The 20,698-nt window shown below is 49.1% G+C and overlaps 2 protein-coding genes across 3 annotated transcripts; one reads left to right on the forward strand and one right to left on the reverse strand.

The window, feature by feature from the left end:
* The first annotated feature begins 549 nt into the window (after positions 1–549).
* LOC111151002 (Fc fragment of IgM receptor) lies at positions 550–16,495 on the forward strand. Of its 2 annotated transcripts, none has more exons than XM_022508692.1 (8): positions 550–737; positions 7,493–7,828; positions 8,551–8,682; positions 9,709–9,931; positions 11,628–11,758; positions 12,120–12,275; positions 12,517–12,575; positions 14,845–16,495. In XM_022508692.1, exons 1-8 carry the CDS (start codon positions 701–703, stop codon positions 15,019–15,021), a joined length of 1,251 nt encoding a protein of 416 aa, XP_022364400.1. In that variant the 5' UTR covers positions 550–700; the 3' UTR covers positions 15,022–16,495. The 2 variants fall into 2 exon arrangements, with proteins under 2 accessions (XP_022364400.1, XP_022364401.1); XM_022508693.1 differs by lacking the exon at positions 550–737 and adding an exon at positions 2,059–2,092.
* A 127-nt stretch (positions 16,496–16,622) lies between these two features.
* On the reverse strand, positions 16,623–20,354 carry LOC111151003 (interleukin 24). The gene is made up of 5 exons (XM_022508694.1): positions 20,028–20,354; positions 19,231–19,289; positions 18,216–18,374; positions 17,683–17,757; positions 16,623–16,819 (listed from the first exon to the last, which is right to left on the reverse strand). Exons 1-5 carry the CDS (start codon positions 20,200–20,202, stop codon positions 16,736–16,738), a joined length of 552 nt encoding a protein of 183 aa, XP_022364402.1. The 5' UTR covers positions 20,203–20,354; the 3' UTR covers positions 16,623–16,735.
* Between the last annotated feature and the right edge of the window lie 344 nt (positions 20,355–20,698).

The following is a 20,698-nucleotide window of genomic DNA, read 5'->3' on the forward strand; positions in this document are numbered from 1 at the left end:
ATGGTCTGTTGGGGGCTTGAAGGACAGCTCTGCTAATCTGTGTGACTTTTGGCACTGTCACATCATCTCCTGGCAGTCCCACCTTCATTTTTTAGATAAAGAGATCTAGGCTTAGAGAAAGGGAGTGAATTCCTCAAAACCTATGGTTCGGAGTCCCACATAGTAGGTGCTCAAAATTATTTCTCATATAAGTTCAAGGTCTACAACCAGAATCTTCTGACTTCAGGCCGAAGCTTCTATCCATATGGTCTTCTCCAGGTGGAGAAAATTGGTGATAAGTCTCTTTTGTCCCAAAGGCAGGGATAAAGCAAGTGACTGTGGTTCCGAAGTTAACGAACAGACATAAAGCGTGAGGACCTCCAAGAGAAAGTCCCCAAGGCAAAGAAATAGCATACCTGAGCATTTCTAGTAGCTTTCAGGAGCTTCCTCGAAGCTCTTTGAACCCTGGTGACCCATTCGCCCTCAACATAACATGTTTTCTTAATTCCTAACTTCCGCTGTGGTTTGCTGGTATTTTCTTTTTTAGTCTAAGACTAGTTAGCAAACAAAACAAGTTGTCATTTCCTCATTTTCAAGCCTTGCTCCTCTGGGGCCAGAAATCTCTTTCAAGCTCCAGATTGTAAAGGTTTCCTGGGTGAGCAGTGGGTCTCTGCTCTGGTCTTCAGGGGCTCTTGGATGGGACCTTGCTCTGGAAGGAGCCATGGACCTCTGGCTTTGGTCACTTTGCTTCCTGCCAGGTAAGTGCCACAGGAAAACACCTCACATATCTTAGGAGGTTCAAATTGGCCACAGGTAGGGGAGCTGTGGGCCATCTCTAGCTCTGCTATTCCTGGATGGGTTTAGTTGCAGACCAGTACCTAGGGCAGAATAAGGATGGAGACCATGTGAGGGCCTCTTGAGAGGCCCTCCCCACTCTCTGCTAGTGCTCCTCTCTCCACTCCAGACACATCTCCTGTGGGGCTCAGGTGTTGACTCATGAGAGCTGAAGGTGTCACCCCTCCTAGACACATTAGCCTGATAATGGGGGATTTTAAAGCAAGTGCCTCCAAATTCCTTTCTTCCTACCTCTACATTCTCTTTCTTTGGGTCTCTTTCACTGCTCATTTTCAACTTCAACTTTAAATGAAGCCTCCCTGATCCATTCAGTAACCCTGGTCCATTGCCCAAGTTCCATGTATTAATTTACAGCTATCTTCTAGGAAACCCCACTTCAATATCCCATGAAGATCTGAAATGCAACATGCCTAATACCTTACTTCAAGTTCCTCATTGGTCCCCAACAAACCAGCCATTCTATCCATCTTAACTATCTCTGATATCAGCTACAGAATGCAGAATGGTTTTTTTGCCACCTCTTCCCATTTATCCTGACCCAGACTTTGACTCAGTCAATCGCCAATTCATGTAGTTTCTGGATTAGTATTACCAGAAGGAGCAGCAGTGGCAGTCTCTATAAAAAGGTAACAGAGGGAATGGGAAGGAGGAGAACACACAGTCATCCCATAACTGTCTTTCCCACTTCCTTCAACCTGACTCGCCCACAGCACCAGATTCTTCTTCCTAATGCTTGACTCTAATTATAGGAGTGCCCTTCCCAGCAATGGTTCCCACTTCCTACAAACTCATCCCTTGTGCTCCCCTTTTACTCTCTGAGTTTACCACAATCCCCTGAACTTCCTAACCTCCAGCCAAAGAGGAGTCCTCCTTGAACATGTGCTAGACATTCTTGCCACCATGTTCTTCCTCATGCCATTTCTTCTGCTGGGAACACCCCTCCTCTCAGCTTCACCTTTTATCCTTCAAAGTCTACCTCATCCTCCACTTCCTTTTAATAACACTTTTCAGAACCCATCTTCTGAATCTCCATAACTGACCTCATTCTGTTTTATATTGTGACTTGGCATATATTCACTTCATTTTGTTGATGAAACAGTAAACTCCTGGAGGGTCAACATTATTTTCTTATTCATATTTTCTTCCTTCCTGATAGCTTGAATATGGAAGAAAGTCAAATATTTGTTGAGTTGAAGATTAAAAACCCCTAAAAATCTAAGCAAATGCAACTTTAATGAAATGTCAGACTCTGTACGTGGTAAGCAAAATGTCAGACTCTGTGGGAGATAGTAGGACTTAGGTGAACCAGTTGATGGTTAACTAAACTTAGGCCTGAGAGGAGAGAGGGGTTGGATGGAGGTAGAAGATCTCTAACAGTGAGGGGTACTTAAATTGTACCACTGCAGTCTGTCCCAAGCAATACCACCATTCTAGCTGGGCCAGAGTGATCCCTGCTCTGGGTCCAGAACATCTCTCTTTTGTGCCCTTCCCCAAAGGGTGAGGAGTTCACAGACCCAAGGAGATTGTCCACCTCAAGCCCCATTCATGTCCCCTCTTCTAAACCTCAAGTTTCCTGTCCAAATGACTCTGGGCCCACTTTTAATGACTGTGTGAGCCTCTATCCTGGGTCTTCTATCCTAATATTCTAATTCTATAGAAGAGTTGCCACAGGTGGCCATTTGGAATGAGATGGGTAGAACTAATACATATAAGCTGGGTTATCTGTCATGTCCATACCAGGACCTTTGTGGTGTGAACAGGAGCCAGGGATGAGAAAAGAAGGGAGATGGGACAGAGGTTAGGAATGTGGGGAACATTATTCCCAAACAGAAGTGGTTTAGAATGGACTTCTAAGGAGCATGTAAATTTGCCAAGATGAGGTATAGAACACACTTTTTTCAACAGTTCATTAGCTTTATTTATAACTTTAAAATACTTAGACATATGATAGCTGGGCCTTTATTTGCACTTCTGTCCCAGGTTGTACAAATGTTGGGGTGGTCCTGGTTCCCAAGAACCAGGTCTAGGTCCCAAGCCATAGGTCATGGTGCCTGGAGCCCTAAATGAATTTCTGTAATAAAGCAAGGCAGAATTACATGTTGGAGGCTTTCAAATCTTTTTTTACCTTGACCCCCAAAATAATAATACATACACTTGATGTTGTGGCTGGGTCCATGCATGCACACACACACACGCACATGCACACACATGCACACACACACACCCTTAAATTTATTCTTGATTTTTTAATATAGTATGGGAATGAGTTTTGGACTTCAGCAGCTGGATAGATGCTGGTGTATCTTCTGAAACAGGAAGAGCTTAGAAGAAATAGATTTTGGAAGGGAAATCAAGATTTATTTTTGTTGTTGTTGTTTGTTTTGCCATTGTAAGTTTGAAATACATCTCAGATATTCAAGTAGTTCCAAGTGGAGATACCAGAAAGGTGAGTCTAGGGAAGACAAGCCTGGAGATCAATGTTCTAGAGAAATTTACAGAGAGCTGGCATTACAAGCCATGGACCTAAATGAGCTTGTGTGGGGGGGAGTAAGGGAAGACCAAGAAAAGAACCGGCCCAAGTTCCAGGCCCTGGGGGAACCCAACACTGAGAGGTGGATAGAGAAGGAGAAGAAAGTAGGGACATTTAAAAGGAGCAGTCATTCAGAATGTGGTGTCAGAGAAGCCACAAGACGTAAGTGTTTCAAAGTAGAAGGGCTCAAGAGGCAAGTAAAACAAAAACACCAAATGTAAGGAAAACTTGGGGAAAAAGAAATTTGGGGGAAAAAGAAACTTTTGCTGAACTTGCCCAGCAGTTCTGGTGGAATCTTGGAGACAAAATTTGGACAGGTGTAGGTGGAAGAGGAAGTAGGAGGTGTGGAGATGGAGTCCGTGATTATGACGACTCGTCTGAGAAAGAGAACAGAAGAGGGGTAGCAAACAAGTAAACGGAGGGTTTTTTTCAGCTCAGACATTATCAGAGCAGGTGTGTAAGCCACGGCAATGCAGGCGGAGAAGAGACCAATGGTACAGGGAGGAGAAAGGGACAGCAGCACCGGAGAAGTTCTAAAGAAAGTGAGCAGGACGGACTCAGGACTGGCTTGTGGGAGGAGGGGAGGAGGGACTGGCTTGTGGGAGGAGAGAGGGCACTCCATTCCTCGTGACGGGACAAAGCGCAGACCGCCGGCCTGGACACACATGTTGGGTATGCAGGGATGAGAAACTGCCAGACGTTTCTCATTCTTTTTTAAAAATTCACACTCCATCTGACAAACATAAAAATCTCAGGCCAGCTTCCTTCTTCCAGACATAATTCTGCTGTGACTTGAGTTGACAGGGTTCTCATCACCTGCAAAACCGTGGCTACAGAATCCAAAGTCTACCTCCAGAGCACCACCCCAGCCAAGACCCTGTGGGCATTCACCGTGTTTCTCAGCATGGAAATAATGTGTTTTTCCCCATACTCCAAATACACACACACACACACACACACACACACACACACACAAATATGTACAAATACACACACACACACTTATATCCAATTATATGTTGAGAGGGACTTTTCAAAGCACGTATATCCCTGTCCCCTACCATCACCACGAAAACCAAATCACCAACTTAGAGATCAATGCCGCTGACTGAGGAGTCTCTCTAAAATACTAATATTATGCAGGGTGAGTCCTTAGGCACCTCTTCCACCCCTCCCGTTAGTCCCCAGAATCATTTGGAAATACAGCTATATAGTTTGGAATTGCAAAATTCAAGCCCACCTAGGATGCTTATTTTAAAATGCAGGTGCACAGGCCCCGTTGTAGATAAACGCTGAAAGGGGAGATCAGGTCATCTGCAGCCCTAGTGAGTTTCTCCAACACGAATCTGATGCACACGGAGCATAAGTTCTATTTTTTAAAAAAATATTTTATCTATTTATTAGAAAGAGAGAAAAAGAATAAGCAGGGGATGGGTAAGGGCAGAGGGAGAAGCAGACTCCCGGCTAAGCAGGCAGCCCGACGTAGGACCCCATCCCAGGACCCTGCGATCATGACCCAAGCCAAAGTCAGATGCTTAACCAACTGAGCCATCCAGATGCCCCTGTGCATAAGTTCAAAGCCAGGAGGTTTTATCTGTCTTTTCTCTCTTTGGGAAATCTGCTTTACTAAGCCTTGTGTGAGGGCTAGGAGCTCCTATGAACTCCACAGAGATCTGGGGTCTGGCCATTTCACATCTCACTGACTCGTGCTTCCTTGGGACCAGAGATCATTGTAGCCAGCAGCTTTTCCTGTGTTTCATCCATTCAGAGTTCTCACAGTAAGGATGCCTTAGTCTGTTCTGCCCGGTTCAATAAAATACCATAGACAGTGAGACTTTAACAATAGATATTTATTTCTCGCAGTCCTGGAAACTAGAAGCCCAAGATCAAGGTGCCAGCAAATATTGTCCATGATGATGGTCATCTCCCTGGCTTACAGACAGCCCCCATCTCCTTGGGTATCCACGTGGCCTCTTCTCGTGTCCATGGAGGGAATGAGAACACTAATCCCATTATGAGGGCTTCACTAACCTCGTCTAACTCTGATTACTTCCCAAAGGCCCCACCTCCTAGGACCGTCACACTGAAAGTTAGGGCTTCAAACCATTAATTCTAAAGGGACATAAGTATGCAGCCCATAACAGAGGATCTGGGTAAGCCAAGGCTTTACCCAAAGCTCATCCCTGAGCAGAGTGAGGTCACTGGAAGTGTCTGCGTAGGTGGAGGTCCCCCTCTGGTCTATCTTGCCCCTGCCCACACTACAGCATCTTGCTCTTAGGAGAGCAGCATTCACTCCCCTTTCTGGCTGGGTTGGTCCAAAAATACATGTTCACTGGCAGGTGCTGGACCTCACACACAGGTGCGGGCTGTCTGGTCACACAGGGTAATTCCCCCACCCCTTGACTGGGTCTTTGTCTTTTGAATGGGTCACCCTTCCATCGCCATGTTCCAGTCATGAGGCTGCCTCACACACCTCAGTTTCCGGCAGGTTGGAAGCAGGGTTGGATTACTAGTGTGAGGGCCCCGGCAGATATCACGTGTCTGGCTGGCCCCTGTGCTTCTCCCTACCCCGTGGGCACCAGCTACACTCTCAGACTTGAACAGGCTCCTGTAAATAGTCCCCGCCCAGCACCTCGTCCCCACTCACACTCCCATGATGGTTTCAACCTCTTCACTGTTATCCACGCTCTCCGTCTCTCCAGAACGTCCTCCTCAGCTCTCTCTCTGCTCATCCGGAAACCTCAAACCCTGCTTCTTTCCTTGACTTCCCTTCTTGCCTTTCCTCGCCTTACTAAACTCATCGGAGCTATTCTTAATGTGGTCGGTGGATGAATTTCCAGAAATTCGTCAACTCCTCTCTGCCCCCACGAACACGCCATGTTCTCTCTGCGACCCTCGCCTCTTTGGGGGCCGTACTCACTGCCTGGAAGAGTCTCTCCTCCTCCACGCAAGTCCCCTGGCCCCTCCCCCCCACATGCACATTCCTATTCCTACTCCTATTCCCTCTTCCCAGAAATATGTGGACATTTATTGGGACCCACTTGGCTGGTAATTAATCATATTTGGACTTAGCTCCTCTCCAGCTGACTCAACAGCATTAGACCTATCTCTCTCAGCCAGAGCATAAGCGCTTTGATTTCAGGGACTCATGCACCATGATGTATCCCTCCCCGCGTCACCCCCCTCCCTGCCCACACAAGGTGCGTACGCCTGGGCACATATGCACGCACACTGACACACTCCCTTGTGTTCCATCCGTGTTCCCTGCTTCAGGGAAGGTGCTCATCACTCTCTAGGCCGCCCTTCACGCCCAGTCTTCCAGGTCACAATGGAGACATCGCTTCTTCCAGAATCCCTCCCCCAGGCTATACCAGCCCTCTGCACGTCCTCACTGCTTCCTTCCTCGCAGGGAACGCTGCGTATTTCCAGTGTGGGCTTTACCCCGCTGTGCTGGTGCTATAGTGACTGGCCATTTGTATCGCCCACCAAAGGAGTCACTCTGTGCATGGAGGGAGGCCAGCAGCCTTCCTGCCACATGAAAGGCATTCGATAAATGTTCTGGGTTTTTTTTTTTTTTTTAATGATTTAACAAATGAAACCGAGGTTTCAGTTGTTTTGGCTGAGTGGATCTGAGCAAAACAGAATTAGACAGAAAACCTCCTGCAGCAAAATTGCACTGTGCCTCCTAGCTCCACACGGAAGTCACTGGGGCACTATGGGCTGTTTTGGGTCACCGTGGGAGAGCCTCTCTCCTTGGAGTAGGGCAGTACTTTGACTATATTCTTAGGGGGTTGGTGTCTGGGAACTTATGGGTTTGGGTTTGAATGAGGTTGAAGGTTATGTTAAGGCTTAGGCTGGGAGAGATCTGCCTGGAAGCCAGGCTTGGGCCAAAGGGACCACGGCATAGAGCCGGGCGGAGGACATCCCCAGGGTTAGGGATGAGGCCAGGGCTAGAGATCGGAAGAGGGCTGGGGCTAAGGGCCGGCTGAAGCTTGGGCTGATGATGAGATGGGGCTGGAGCTAGGGATGAGTGCGAGGCTGGCGGGGGCCTGGTTTGGAAATAAGATTGGGGTTGGAGTTGTGGTTGGGAACGGGGCTTCCTCTACCATTAACTCTCTCTCCCTGCAGTGGCTGGGGCTCTGAAGATCCTCCCAGAAGTAAAGATGGAGGGAGTGCTGGGTGGATCCATTACCATCGAGTGCCCGCTTCCCCAGGTGCATCTGAGGCTCTACCTGTGCCGGGAAATGGCCAAGACTGGAGGCTGTGCCACCGTGGTGTCCAGCAAGAACTTTGTCAAGGAAGAATACAAGGAACGAGTCACCCTGAAGCCTTATCCAGATAAGAATCTGTTCCTCGTAGAGGTGACAGAGCTGACCAAGAGCGATAGTGGGGTCTATGCCTGTGGGACAGGCATGAACACAGACCGAGGCAAGACCCAGCTAGTCACCCTGACTGTCTTCAGTGGTAGGTGTCCCAGGCTCAGTGCACCCAGCAAATGTCTTCACCTGTGACGGCCGAGACAGCCACCGGTCCCCCAGACTCTCATGCTATTGCCATGTTAGCCAATCCAAAGATATTGGGATTTGTATAGTTGAAACCTCACAGTACCCCTCCCCCCAATTTCCTGTCCAAACCATATGAAAGGAACAAGACCAGCACTCTTCTTACAACACTCGCTGTGCTGTACTGTATCCATCCTACCCAAGGCCTAAGAGGAGTGGGGGTTTAAGATTGAGGAGGGGCTCTGAGACAGGAAGAAGTTAGAATCGAAAGGACATAATTGTCCTACACAGTTGCCCCATAAGAAATATCAGGAACAACTATTAAGGAAAGACAGTAATTTTTCAAGCCACATTTGTAAGCCAAACTTGGTACTTTATAATCGGATCCTTTCCATATGTCTTCTGAATCCCACCTTCTTCCATTCCTCCACTGACTTCCTAACTCAAATGCAGCCTCAAATCCCAGTGGTGGTTAGTGCAAAAGTTGGCTGAGTGAAGGCGAAAGAGAATTTCTTCTGGGGAAGTCTCCAGTCCGCTCTTTTTGCGCTCTTCCTGGTGGAGTCTGCAGTCATCCACTTGCTGCCATCCACCCTGGCTGGGTCAGCTTCAGTTCCTACTGGCCTCCCTTCCCCAGGTCTCAGTCTGGTCTTAGAGCCCACAGGTGTATTCCCCTTGCCTCCATAGAGTATGAGCCATTCTGGGAAGAGGAGCCGATGCCTGAGCCCCCACCTTGGCCTCACAAATTTCTACACATGCCGGTGCCCCCTTGGCTCCAGATGCCCGCACGTGACAGTTCTTTTGAATTCGTACCTAAAGGTCAGTTCATCAAAGCTAAGGTGGGAGAGGAGGTGGGAGAGATGATGTGGCATTGTGACAGTGGAGGAGGGGGGATGCGTTCAGTTCATCGAATGGTTGGCAGGGTACAGCTGAGTCTCAGATGTGTATTTCCCTGTCTTGGGAGAGGGTACCTCCCTAAGATCAGCATCCTATGTCCTTCAAGCCCAACCTAAAGCCTTGTCCACTTGGCACTAATTGCAGGACTTACACATCACCACCAGGTGGCACCACAAGTAATGAAGTCTGTGCTCCATTCACAAAATCTTAGTTCTTTTATGAATGACTTACAGAAGCCAAGACTGGGCAGAACTTTTCCAGCCAGAGGTCCTGATGCCTCCTGTTCCCCATAGGGCCATCTACATTTGCTGGAATACAGTGATTTTAACCATTCCATTTTGCAATAAAAGACTGATGATTATACTAACTATACTATAAGTATATACTGATGATTATACTAATGGTATCTTTACATTCCTATATCCTTTTCCTGTTTTAAATGCATTTTGACATGCAATATTTCCACCACATCTTCACATATATCTTGTGAGGTAGATACATTAATTGAACAATTGATACCCTGGAGGACTTTGCTAGGCTCCAAGAGAGATAGTGTAACTGAGTGTACCATATACCCAAGGTTGTGACTGATAGGTGTAGGATGGAGAATAGGCAAGCACACAAATACAGCATAGGGCAGAGTGGGGATGGAACTACAAACAGGATTTTCCCCATGCTCAGAGGAGAGCAAGCTCTTCTGCCTGGGAACTCCAAGAAGGCTTCCTGGAGAAAATGGCATTTTGAAGCAAATATATATAGAAAAATATATAGAATAGCAAATATACTAGGTGTAGAGGACATGCTGAGAAGGCATTTCAGCCATGAGGACTTCAAGTACAGAGTCTAAGTAAAGAGAAGGAGTGCGTTCAGGAAAGAGAGGGTGACCTAATCCTGCTGGAGACTAGAGTGTGTATAGGGAAAATCACTTATTTCTGCTATCTCCTGCAGTTACCACACCAACTGAAAGGACAGAGGCCCCTCCAGAAAGCCACTCCTCCCTCACCTCCCCAACCTCTCACCACCTTCGAGTTTCCAGAGCGTCTTCAGTAGCAGCTTCCAACCCCCCAACCTTCCTGCCATCTACCAGAGCCTCAGAGACCTCAGCTCCAGAGGGGCTGCTCAAGCCCCAGACAGCCAGCTACAACTACCACACCAGGCTTCACAGGCACAGGTAAGAGGTCTCCACCACCCAGAATGGGCTAGAGGTCAGGCAAAGTAGTCAAGAGGTAGGAGACCCACTGAACTCTTCCTGCAACATCTGCTGACAGAGACCCTTCTTGCCTTTAGGCCCCTGTGGGCCATACGACCTCTGAGTGGAGCGCATTAGCTCATTAGTCCAATGACAAGAATACATTTGGCAATGCCCCGGCAGGAGATCCTGTAGGAAGGAGAGCCAAATCTTTTAAGTCGCTCAGCATTCATTCAGATCTGCTTCGATGGGGAACTAAATAAGAAAACAAACAAACAAACAAACTAATGATGAAACTATTAACTATTCAATTGATTTCACCTGTTTTCTTTTGCTTTTTTCAGTGTGGCTAGGATATTTAAAATTACATGTGTAATTTTAACATAGTATTTCTACTGGAGGGCACTGGTCTAATGGCTGGGGCACACCCAGGAAAGTGCTGCAATGGATCACTAGGGGGCAGCATTAGAGCAGCCTCCAAAGAAAACCTGTAAGAATTGGAATTATTTTTGCCTAAGCAAAGACAAGCATGTTGGTGAGGAAAGGGACCTTCAGCATCATTTGTGTTTTATAGATGAGGAACTGAGGTCATCAGAACTACGTGTTTTCAAATAGAACCAGGACTCCTGATTCCTAGTTCAGTAGACTCCACCAGCCAGGCCAGTGGAGAACTCAAGTCAGTTCAACCATCATTTTCTTTCTTTATTTCCTTTTTTTTTTTTTTTAAGATTTATTTATTTGAGAGAGAGAGAAAGCACAAATGGGAGGGGAAGAGAGAGCGGGAGAGACAATCTCAAGCAGACTCTGTGCTCAGCACTGAGCCGTTTGGGGGCTCACTCTCACAACCCTGAGGTCATGACCTGAGCTGAAACCAAGAGTCAGAAGCTCAACTGACTGCACCACCCAGATGTCCCTCAACCAACATTTTCTCAGTTTCTACTATCTGCCAGGCATTGTGCTCTGTCCTGAAAATGTAAGAAAGACGAAAACATGAAATATCCAGGTCTTCTCTTACTAACGCCAGTCTGATTGTAGTAAGTGCTGTAATCCGTTTAAACACAAGAACTGAGGACAGTGAGAAAAAAATAATTCTAGTTTGCCATGGTTGCAGGAGAAAATAGAACTGATGTACTCACCCTTTAAGGAAAGTAAAATTTCAATATGTAGACAGCATGGAGGGAAGACCTTCTAAGCAGAGGGCACCCCATGTGAGAAACATCTTTTCCACTGTTATAAGAAACTTAATTTGCTTAGTATTTGCACTAATTTTGTAAAGAAACTGAGATGCAAACAGTCAGAGGGGAACTGACATTTACTGATTGCTGCTTGGACCAGGTGTTTTCCCTTCTTTATACCTACAATTTTGTTTCATCCTTGAACAGTTCCGTGAAATGGGCTTTGCTCTACCCATTTCTCTGGAAATGAGGCTCAGCGAAGTTTGGGGACTGATTCAAGATCACACGGCCAGTAGAAAGTTGAATTTATATCCAAGTTTATATCCAGGTTTCATGACTCCATAGACAAGGCTCTTTGAGGGCGGGATGGGGGGAAGGCTTTTCTTAAGAAAGGGACACACCTCTGAGCCATTTCCCCAAAAGTTGGCTATTTGGGAATGCTGCCTTAAACCTCCCTCCCTCCCAGACCTCTTCCTTCCCTCTCCCTCTCCTTTCTTCCTCAGAGCCTTCCACCAGGACCCCGTGCCTGGGTTGGAAGACCAAGGATTTCACATCCTGGTCCCCACCACCCTGGCCCTCATCCTGGTGGCACTGCTGGGGCTGTTGATGAAAAGGGTCATCCAAAGGAGAAAAGGTGAGCGGCTGGGGGCTCAGTTGGGACGAGGGGAGCTGTGAGAAAGGCCCATTCAGACTCCGCTGGAAGTCCCCCCCAACCCCCCCCCCAAGAGAAAACTCAGGAGCTTCAGATGGGCAGCCTGGGGCACGAGAAACGTGGCAGGGGGTCTATGGTCTGGAAAGGGGGATGGGGACGTGGAGGGCGGCCTGGGGCCTTTGGTCTTTCGTGTTGGGCCAGGCTGTGGCTCATACATTAGGAGCATCTCCACGGCGGACCCGGCCAAGCGCCCCGGGGAGAGAGACAGCCCGTAGTTTCCTGGGACCCGAGTGAGGGGGACGGTGGCTAAGGGCCCCGACACCTTTCTCCTCTTCCCGGGCAGCCCTCTCCAGGCGGGTCCGCCGAGCGGCCGTGAGGATGCGCGCCCTGGAGGCGTCCCAGCGGCCCCCGACGCAACGGCCCCGCGCCTCGCAGCCGCCGCGCTCCCAGAACATCTACAGCGCGTGCCCGCGGCGCGCCAGGGCAGCGGACGCTGAGGGTGAGCCGGGAGTCGGGCGCCGGGGGGACAGAGGGCGGGGCCGGGCGGGGGCCACGCGGAGCGAGACCCTTGAGCAGCAAGGGGCCGCAAAAATTGCCCGGACCCCAAGACTGCGCCGGAGCCTCTTGCCTCCGGGAACGCCCGCGCCTCCGCTCCCGCTCCGCCTCCCCAGGGCTTCCGGCGGGGCGGGGGCGGGCAGGACCACGGCCACGCCCTCACCTCCGTCTCCTGGTCTCCTTAGGTGAGGGGGAGGTACCTCTCCCAGGCCTCCGAGCGTCGGCGCCCCCTGCCGCTCCGCAGGTAAGCTCTGCTCCGCCCCTGCTTGGCAGCGGGGCCCGAAGCTGGCCCTAGACCTGGGCTTGGCCCTGGGGGGAGGCGGCTCCCGAAGCTGCCTGTTAGCGGGAGGGCACGGCTTTCCCAGCAGCTCCTGGGCCCCTAGTCTGGGAAGAGGTTGGGAAGAGGTTGTGTCAGTTTCCTCCTTTGAGGGTGTGGGTAGACTGAGAGTCCAACAATCGTGGTAGACTCCGTTACCTGGCCTCTAGCCGTGGGATAAGTTGGGGGTTAGTAGAGGCGAGGGATGGCCGTTCTACACACGAAGAAGGGCTTTCATGTGAAAGAGCTGCGATTTCCAGGAGGTCTTAGGGATTGGAATCTACCCAGTTTTACTTCAATATGAGGGAGAAATTTCTAGTAAACTCTGTCGATGAGGGGAGACACCTTGCCCATCACTGGAGGTACTAAGCCTGGCCTAGAGGATGACTTGCCGGACAGATGTCAAGACGCAGACAGGATTCAATCCTTGGCTGAGGAGGAGTCCTCTAGAAATCTATGAATGGCCATACAGAACTCCTCTGTGGATAGCCATTGGCAGACGGGTAACAAGTTGTCCATTCATTTTTGTTTATCCAAATTAAGAAGAGAAACTATTTTATTCTCTAAAGTAACCCAGAGTAGTTAAAGACTACTACTACTATTGCCCCAGGAACCAGGAAAAAACTAAGCTTGGTGAATGTCCTAGTTTTAATTGGGGCGTTGACAAAGCTAATGCAACAGACCCTAAACCACAGGGCTCACGAGATGGAAACCTGCTTTCCTCCCAAGTTAAGGCAGGGAACCAGGAAGAGGTGGCCAAAGCCACCAGGTAATCCAGGGACTCAAACAACTTCTGTCTTGTTGCTCCACTATCCTCTGGAGTCTTGTCTGGTCCACCATCAGTGCTCAGTCACAGCCTCATGTCTCCATTCCAGCCCCTAAGAGAAAGCAAAAGGTGTTTCTTTAAGACCATGACCCTGAGGTTTCATGCATCCCATCCAGTTACATCCCATTGTCCATAGCCTAGTCATGTAGCCACACCTATCTTCAAGGGAGACTGAGACATGGACTCCCTAACTGGACAATTGTGTGCCTTGCTAAAAAGGTACAGTGATGCCCAGTAACCAGTAACAGCTCTGCCATAGTCACCTCCAGCTTCCTGACTTTGCCCTTACCCACCCCTGCTAGAGAAGGCTCTCAGTAGCATAGGTATGGCCCAGCAGCACCATCTACTGTTACATCAGCCCTTCCTCTTGAACTTCCCCGCTGCCACACACACGCTCACCCGAGCCTGTACTTTGCTCCCATCTTACACTCCCTCCCTGCTTGAAACTCTCATTCCCACTATTAGGGATAAAACTCTTGACCAAACCAGTCTACCACAAGGTGTGTATTGTTAATGGCTCAATATTTTAGCTTTCATAGGGAGCGTCTTGATTTTTCAAGCAGAATAAATTAATCTTAGGTGACGGATGGTGACAAGCAGTGGGAGATATATCTTTGAAACACATTGCAGCTCATTCTCTGTCTGCTGACGTTCACAAAGTAGTAGTTGCTTTCCATGACTGAGCACTTCCTGAGTGCCACCATGCTCATGGGCCCGAACTTGCAGTTCTCAGCACTTATATTTCAATACGTGACTCTCCCTCCTGAAGCCTTTTTGGGTAGATGTTATAATAATTGTGCGTGTTGGAATCAATGCACAGTGCTGTCCTCCCCCAAACTGACCCATCCTGAAGGCAGATGATCTTGAAGTTTCTTTCCAGGGAAGAGGAGCACCACTGTGCCCAAGCAGCCTACGGCCTTCCTCCTCTTCCCTACCCAGCCCCTTCCTGGAATGTACTGTTATGCCACATCACAGCCTCTCTTAGTCCTTACAGAGGTGCAAGGGATGACTCACCGTGCTTCTGAATAACTCCCTAAGAAGATGCATATTTATTCCACAAGTCACACTGTCTAATCCCAGAGGGGAAACTCCTCTGGCAGCTGAGTCTCCTTCAGACCCATGCTTAGCCAGGTGACTTGAGCCTGAACCCCATTTAAGGTATTTCCTGCCCACATTAGATTTAAGCGGTTTCCAGTTATCTGAGGTGAGACGCCACCCTGAAACTGCCCAAGGCAGAGCCACCTCTGTGTCTTTGCCTTCTAGAAATCGGCAACCATGCACATGCCCCCATTGCCCACTGTGGAAATCTATCTGGAGAGATACTAAAATCACCCTACTCAGATCCAGTGATGCTTGTTTGCTGGTTCCCAGGTATCCGATGCTCTCTGGCTCCATGCCCCGTCTCTGAAGACTAGCTGTGAATACATGAGCCTCTACTACAAGCCTGCTGTCAAAGCGGAGGACACGGATGCTGATGATTATGTCAATATCCCCTGTCTGACTCACCTAGCCAGCTGTCCCCCTGGGCCCAGACCCTGGTGCCAATGAGTCCTGTATTCCAATACAGGATTCCAATACTTGCTCTGTTTCCAGAGCCCTCGTTACCTCCCATGCCAACCTTGAGTCTCATTCCTTTGTCTCCTGAGAATAGCTCAGTAACCTCTCCCAGCTCTTCTCGCACCCCTCTGCAGCCCCCTGTGGTTTTCAAGTGGGCCCTGGGCACACAGAGCATTTGTCCCAGTGCCAACTGCTTCCTCTCCAAGCCATGGGATTCAAAGAGTATCTTCAATCACAGGGTCTTCGCTGCCCCGGCTCTAGACTCATGGCATCAGGCTGGAGATAGGCATAGGTGTTGCTTCAGGAGACTTTCTCAGGCTTGGGCGTCACACCAGTAGAAGGCTCCTGGACCTCCTAGTGAGGCCATGCCTCAGTCCTGTGAGTTGGTTGATATGATGAAAGGTTGTAAATTTTCAGAGCTTAGGCTTGTTAGTGTCAGTGCTCCTAAATCCTCTATACTCTCTCCCTCCCTTGATGTACATAAGTGCCGTGACCCCAGTGTCTCCCCTCTTTTAAAAATAGGATAGCTTGTGTTATCTCTTTATCTTCCTTCCATGGCTTAGCAATGATATTTGTGCACTTTGCATTGGTCTGTTTTGGCCATCCCAAACCGTTAACATCTCTCTGCATTCAGAAATGCCGCCTCATCTCTTTGCCAGGTAACTTCTGGCAAGGTAGGGAGGAAAGTGGCTTCTTGGAGGGCCTACCACTCTGCAAAAGCACTTATGTCATGAAGGGAGAGATCGCCCACCTCCTGCATAGACCGTCTCAAGTTTTCCAGGCAAGGGCATAGGCAGACTGAAGTCAACTACAAAGTTCAGCCAGAGCTCGGGACTAGAGATCACCCCAGTCTTGCTGTTAGGAAGAAGACCTTTCCTGGAGCTATATCTCTGCCTTACCGGCACTTACCCACACTTAGGAAGAAGAGGCTGTCAGAACTGAGTTTCCTGCTTCTTATTAGCAGGGAGTGGCATCAAAGATTGGACAGTCATGTGATGACACCATTAGCCGCGTCAGCTTGACAATGGCCCCTCTCCAGCAGCAAGTAAGAATAAGTAGTATAAGAAAGGAGGGCCCCCCAAGGAGAAGGGATGGGGAGAAATGAAATGTTTAGTGAGCCTGCTTCATGCCTGGCCCTTAGCCTGCATTGTATCTTCCATCATTTACATTCCAAACGGATGCCCCTCACCTCCTCCCCATTGCTGTGTTCCTGCAGATCTCATGGCAATATGGTTTCTATGTCCTGAAGTGCAACTTCATATCCCAGCACCCCTCATTGTTCCTCAATCATTCAAAGACAGACAAAAAAATCCAGTTTATTAAGCATTTACTTAGCACTTACCCACTGCCCCCCCATGGTGTCAAGCATCATGGAGGATAAAAAAAGAAGCATGGGGCACAGTCCTTGCTGCCAACACAGAACTTACAGTCTGATGAATAAATACGGCATCGATTAAAACACTGATAGAAATTAAATAGAGTTGTAATAAATATAGAAATCTACTTTGTAGATTATTCACAGCATCCAAGAGAACCTTCCATGACTGTCTTTGGGGCCACTTCAAGAAAGAAGTCTTTGAGGATAAGCCTGGCCAAGAAGGATATCCATCGTCAAAGGGGTGAAGTGCTCAGAGAACATCACTGGAAGGGATATGGCACATTCAAAATGACATGGAGAACAAGGAGGGTATCCTGGTGTTGGCATTCAGAACTGGTAGAATTTCTCCATCCAGGTCAAGAGAATGTCCACTTCTCCAAAGGCTTTGGTCTGGGCTGATTGGATGTCCAACTAAAGAGAAAAGAGAGTTGATGGTCTACCATATTAGCCACAGGAATAAGTTTCCTTCCCATCCTGTGCTCCTGGAGCTCGCTGTGTCAGCTCTGGGATGGCCTCTGGTGAGGGCACCCACCCATCACTTATTCCTCCACAGGGTTGGGGGAGGCAGTGAAGACCAAGTGAGTAGCAGTGGGTAAGGAGCAAGGGAAAGGCACCTGGAGCTCCTGATAACAAGAACTATGGAATCCTAGTGTGAGGTGGATTTTGCCACCTCCCGAGTTTACTACGCAGATGAAGAAACTGAGGTCCAGTTGCCCCCCTTCCTGTGTGTAAGATTCCTCTTCACCATTTATTTTTAGGCTGATTGATCTGTTCCTCAAAAAAGTGATCAAAATCATTTATTTTTTGGAGGGGTCTGCAGATGAAATTTGGATTTTCTTTGTTGTCTTTATTTGGGAGATGGTAATATATTCTCCCTTTTTTCTTACAAACTAGACCATTTGAGCATTATGGAAAATACTGCAGATACATAGCACGTGTTTGGGGTTGGGGCGCCCGCTTTAGCCTCCAGTTGCCCAGCTCAAGTGATCACAAAACTTTGCCAGGGAAAAGTCCTTCATAAGGAAATCATCTCGTAGGGAAATAGAAATGCACTTCAATAGGAAAACTGGCACAAATATGGATCATGTTGTTTGTGGAGCTTGTGCAAAGTAGATGATAATTGATGCAAATATCCCTGTGGGTGTGCAAAATTAGGTGGCTTTGGGGTATGGCCAGTGGGGTCACCTGCAGTGAGTTCTGCATGAGATGCCCACGTGTGACAGTTCAGGCTAGTCTACTGGTGGGTAGGCAGGCTCTCAAATCCTGGCCTTTACCTGTTTAAATGCTCTCTGGAACAGTAGAAACCGCCGGCGTGCACTCTCACTGATAGAAAACATGTCATTTTCCTGCTGGATAATAGGGGGGAAAAATCATGCCAATTGTTGGGTAGCAGCAAAAGCAAGCCCCCTCCCCCCCCTTCCTAGTGATGCCACCGCAGTTCCCCAGACCAACTCTGAATCCCACATTCTCAAGGTAGCCGTTGCCAAACTCCCACTGTGGTGGGGGCTGACTCCTTTCATTTTCACAGCAATCTGGTCAGGTAGCACAATTATCTACATTTTATACATAAGGAAAATGAAGCTCAGAGATGTTGGCTGCTTTGTAAAGGGTTTTTTAGCTGGTTAGAAGCAGACCTGAACTTGAATCCAGAACTACTTATTTCAGAATCCAGAGCCTATGCTCTCTCCCGTGACACCATTGACTTCCTGTCATGCAATAAAAGCCAGGACTGGATAAGGGGAGGGAGGATGTCTTCTCAAAATACGTCATTTCCCATGGGCCCTGGTCACAGCATTGTTCTACTCACACTGGGTTGCAGTTTTGAGGCGATGACAAAAAAGTTGTTGGCCAGAGTTGAGAATGACTTCCGGATCCTGGAATCAGCTGCCTTATCCAGATAGTTTTTGAAAACGGTATTCAGGTAAAACTTCAGCAGGGCACGGATGAGGTAACAGCTCTCGACGTCCTGGGGAGAATCTGGGTTACTGTGGAGCCGAGCCTTCCCCCCACCATGGCCCTAGGTAAGCAACCCATGGGCCACATGAGGCAAGATAAGCACATAAAGAGATCTTCTAGGAGATGCTGACCAACATTAAATCTGAAGGAGCCTTCAGGGGCACGCAGAGCGGCGCCCTTGGTTGATGGGAGGAACCGCAGACCCAGAGAGGACAGACCCACAGCCGGTCAGTGGCAGACACAGACCTAGGTCCCAGAAGTCCTGATTCCCCATCTGTTTAATGTCCTTTCCTCTACACTACATGGCCTCTCTAATAGCTGTGTTTGTGTAGGGTTGGGTGCTGGATCGTCGAAAGCACCCGGCACTTGGTGATTCAGAGTTGAGAGTCCAGGGAAAGAACTGGAAAGAGAAATGAGGAAAGAAAACTAACACCCTGGAACACAGGGATTGCACTCAAGCCCCCTTGAGCGCCAGAGGGAAGCTCAGTGGCTTGTGGGGACCAGGGCTCAGTACATGCCCTCGCTGACTGCCTAGCTGGGTGTGGGGATGACGGTAATGACTGAGAAAGAAGTATGGGAACCAATGAGACCGAAGCAGGTGTGGAATCCTGGTGACCCTGGCTAAATGGAGAAAGATGCTTATGAGCCTCAATCCGCACCACCCTCCATGTCCCCATACACACATACCCACGTAACCCAGACACAAGGGTGATGACCTAGACGTTGACTTCTCTGGCTCCCTGCCCAGCCCTGTCCTGTGTAGGCTCAGTCCAGGCAGAAGTGGTCTCTATCAGCCTCCCCTCGACCACCCATAGGAGACAAGCCACCAGACACAGAGGCATTGTCTTTCCCCAGTGTCTGATTACCGAAACGTTCTGCAGAATCTCCTTCCGTAGCAGCCGGACACTCGTGATGTTATCCTTAGCTTGCTTTGGGAATAGAAAGAGAAGATGCATCCAGATTGAGGGACAGCACAGAAACCAACCATGCAAATACATGCTGGCCCCCAGATCTATCCAGTCTGAGATCTCAAAGGCCAGAGAAGCCAAGGGAGGACCCAGGAAGGGCTGAGCTGAGGTAGGCCCCTGGGGGGTGAGGGTACAAGTTTCCAGCCACAGAAATCATTAAGCTTAACCCCCAGAGGCAGATGGAATCCCAGGAGTTCTCAGAGCCTTGATGGGGGACATGTTGTTTCCCTCAGTCAGGAGGAAATAAGCCTATTTGGTTTAAGAATGAGTAGGGGCAGGGTTTTACCCCCATTTTCCGTGGGGATTGGCATGGAGTGGGGGTTGCACCTTTGAGCTGCCTCTTGCCCTTGGAACTTCCCCTCAACCAGCCGTATCCTCCAACTCTCGGTTTATAGGCAAAGTGTCTGTGAGAAAGGCGCTTTAGAGCCAGTATGAGCACCGATCACCTTCAGGACCTGGAGAAATTCTCAGTCATGTTTCACCAGTGGCCATTCCCACCTCAGCATCAACCACTCTTTTTACCATTGGCTAAAGCCTTGTTTCCTCATGTGCAAGAAGGAACGCGTGCTTGTGATGCCTCTGATTTCAAAAACTTATAGGAAAATAATCGGCGAGTTGCAAAGGGTTCCGTAATCACAAAATAACCTCCTGCACTCGCGGGAACTCCTGCAGCCGTGTCCAGAGCCATACCTCACTCACCACAATGTCCTTCATGGCCCAGAAGGCCTCCCAGAGTTCCTGGAGGACTACACCCTCCACTCGGCAGGGTCCGAACTGGAATTCTTGGCCCTGGACCCCTGGAGCCTGGCTGCAGAGAAGCAGGGTCAGACTCAGGCCGAGGAGGGCAGTTGTCCGCCCTGGAAAGCTCATCTGCCGCGAAGGAGGGAGCAGGAAGATCCTGCTGGAAGAAAAGGAGGCGTCACAAGGTACGTCCTACAAGGACTTCTGCCCCAGCCGTAGCACACCCAGATCAGTGCTCCTTGGCTCTCCCTAGGCCACCTTCAGGGACACACGGATGTGAAATCTGAGACCAGGGTAAGTTCCCAGTTTAGAATATGGCAAATGTGGGGCCTTGCTGGGGTGTGCTTGGGTGGGGCGTGGGTCTTTCTGCCTCTCCATCTCATACCGCTGGTCTCGCTATCTCTCCGCCCTTCCCCGCCATGCCCACCCACGTCCCCAACACCCAACGCCTGCTTCCTTGCTCCATGACTGTTCTCTCCAGCCAAGAATTGGCCAGTCAGAATTGAACCAAGAAGAGTGAAGAAATGGGGGGCAGGAGGCATATAGCGCTAAAGAACATGTGTAGAGCATTCTCCAAACTCGGGAGGATAGGGACCTTATCTAGGCATTCGCATGTCTGAGCTCT

The sequence above is a fragment of the Enhydra lutris genome, unplaced genomic scaffold, assembly GCF_002288905.1.
Source record: "Enhydra lutris kenyoni isolate GAN:26980312 unplaced genomic scaffold, ASM228890v2 scaffoldscaffold25, whole genome shotgun sequence".
NCBI classification, from domain to species: Eukaryota; Metazoa; Chordata; class Mammalia; order Carnivora; family Mustelidae; genus Enhydra; species Enhydra lutris.

Excerpts from the sequence above, each read along its gene's own strand:
- LOC111151002 (XM_022508692.1), top strand. The coding sequence starts at position 701 with ATGGACCTCTGGCTTTGGTCACTTTGCTTCCTGCCAG. Across the intron at positions 738-7,492 it reads GTCACTTTGCTTCCTGCCAG|TGGCTGGGGCTCTGAAGATC; the intron begins GTAAGTGCCACA and ends CTCTCCCTGCAG. Across the intron at positions 12,276-12,516 it reads CAGGGCAGCGGACGCTGAGG|GTGAGGGGGAGGTACCTCTC; the intron begins GTGAGCCGGGAG and ends TGGTCTCCTTAG.
- LOC111151003 (XM_022508694.1), bottom strand. The coding sequence starts at position 20,202 with ATGAGCTTTCCAGGGCGGACAACTGCCCTCCTCGGCCTGAGTCTGACC. Across the intron at positions 18,375-19,230 it reads AGATTCTGCAGAACGTTTCG|GACGTCGAGAGCTGTTACCT; the intron begins GTAATCAGACAC and ends GATTCTCCCCAG. Across the intron at positions 16,820-17,682 it reads TCCAGAGAGCATTTAAACAG|TTGGACATCCAATCAGCCCA; the intron begins GTAAAGGCCAGG and ends TTTTCTCTTTAG.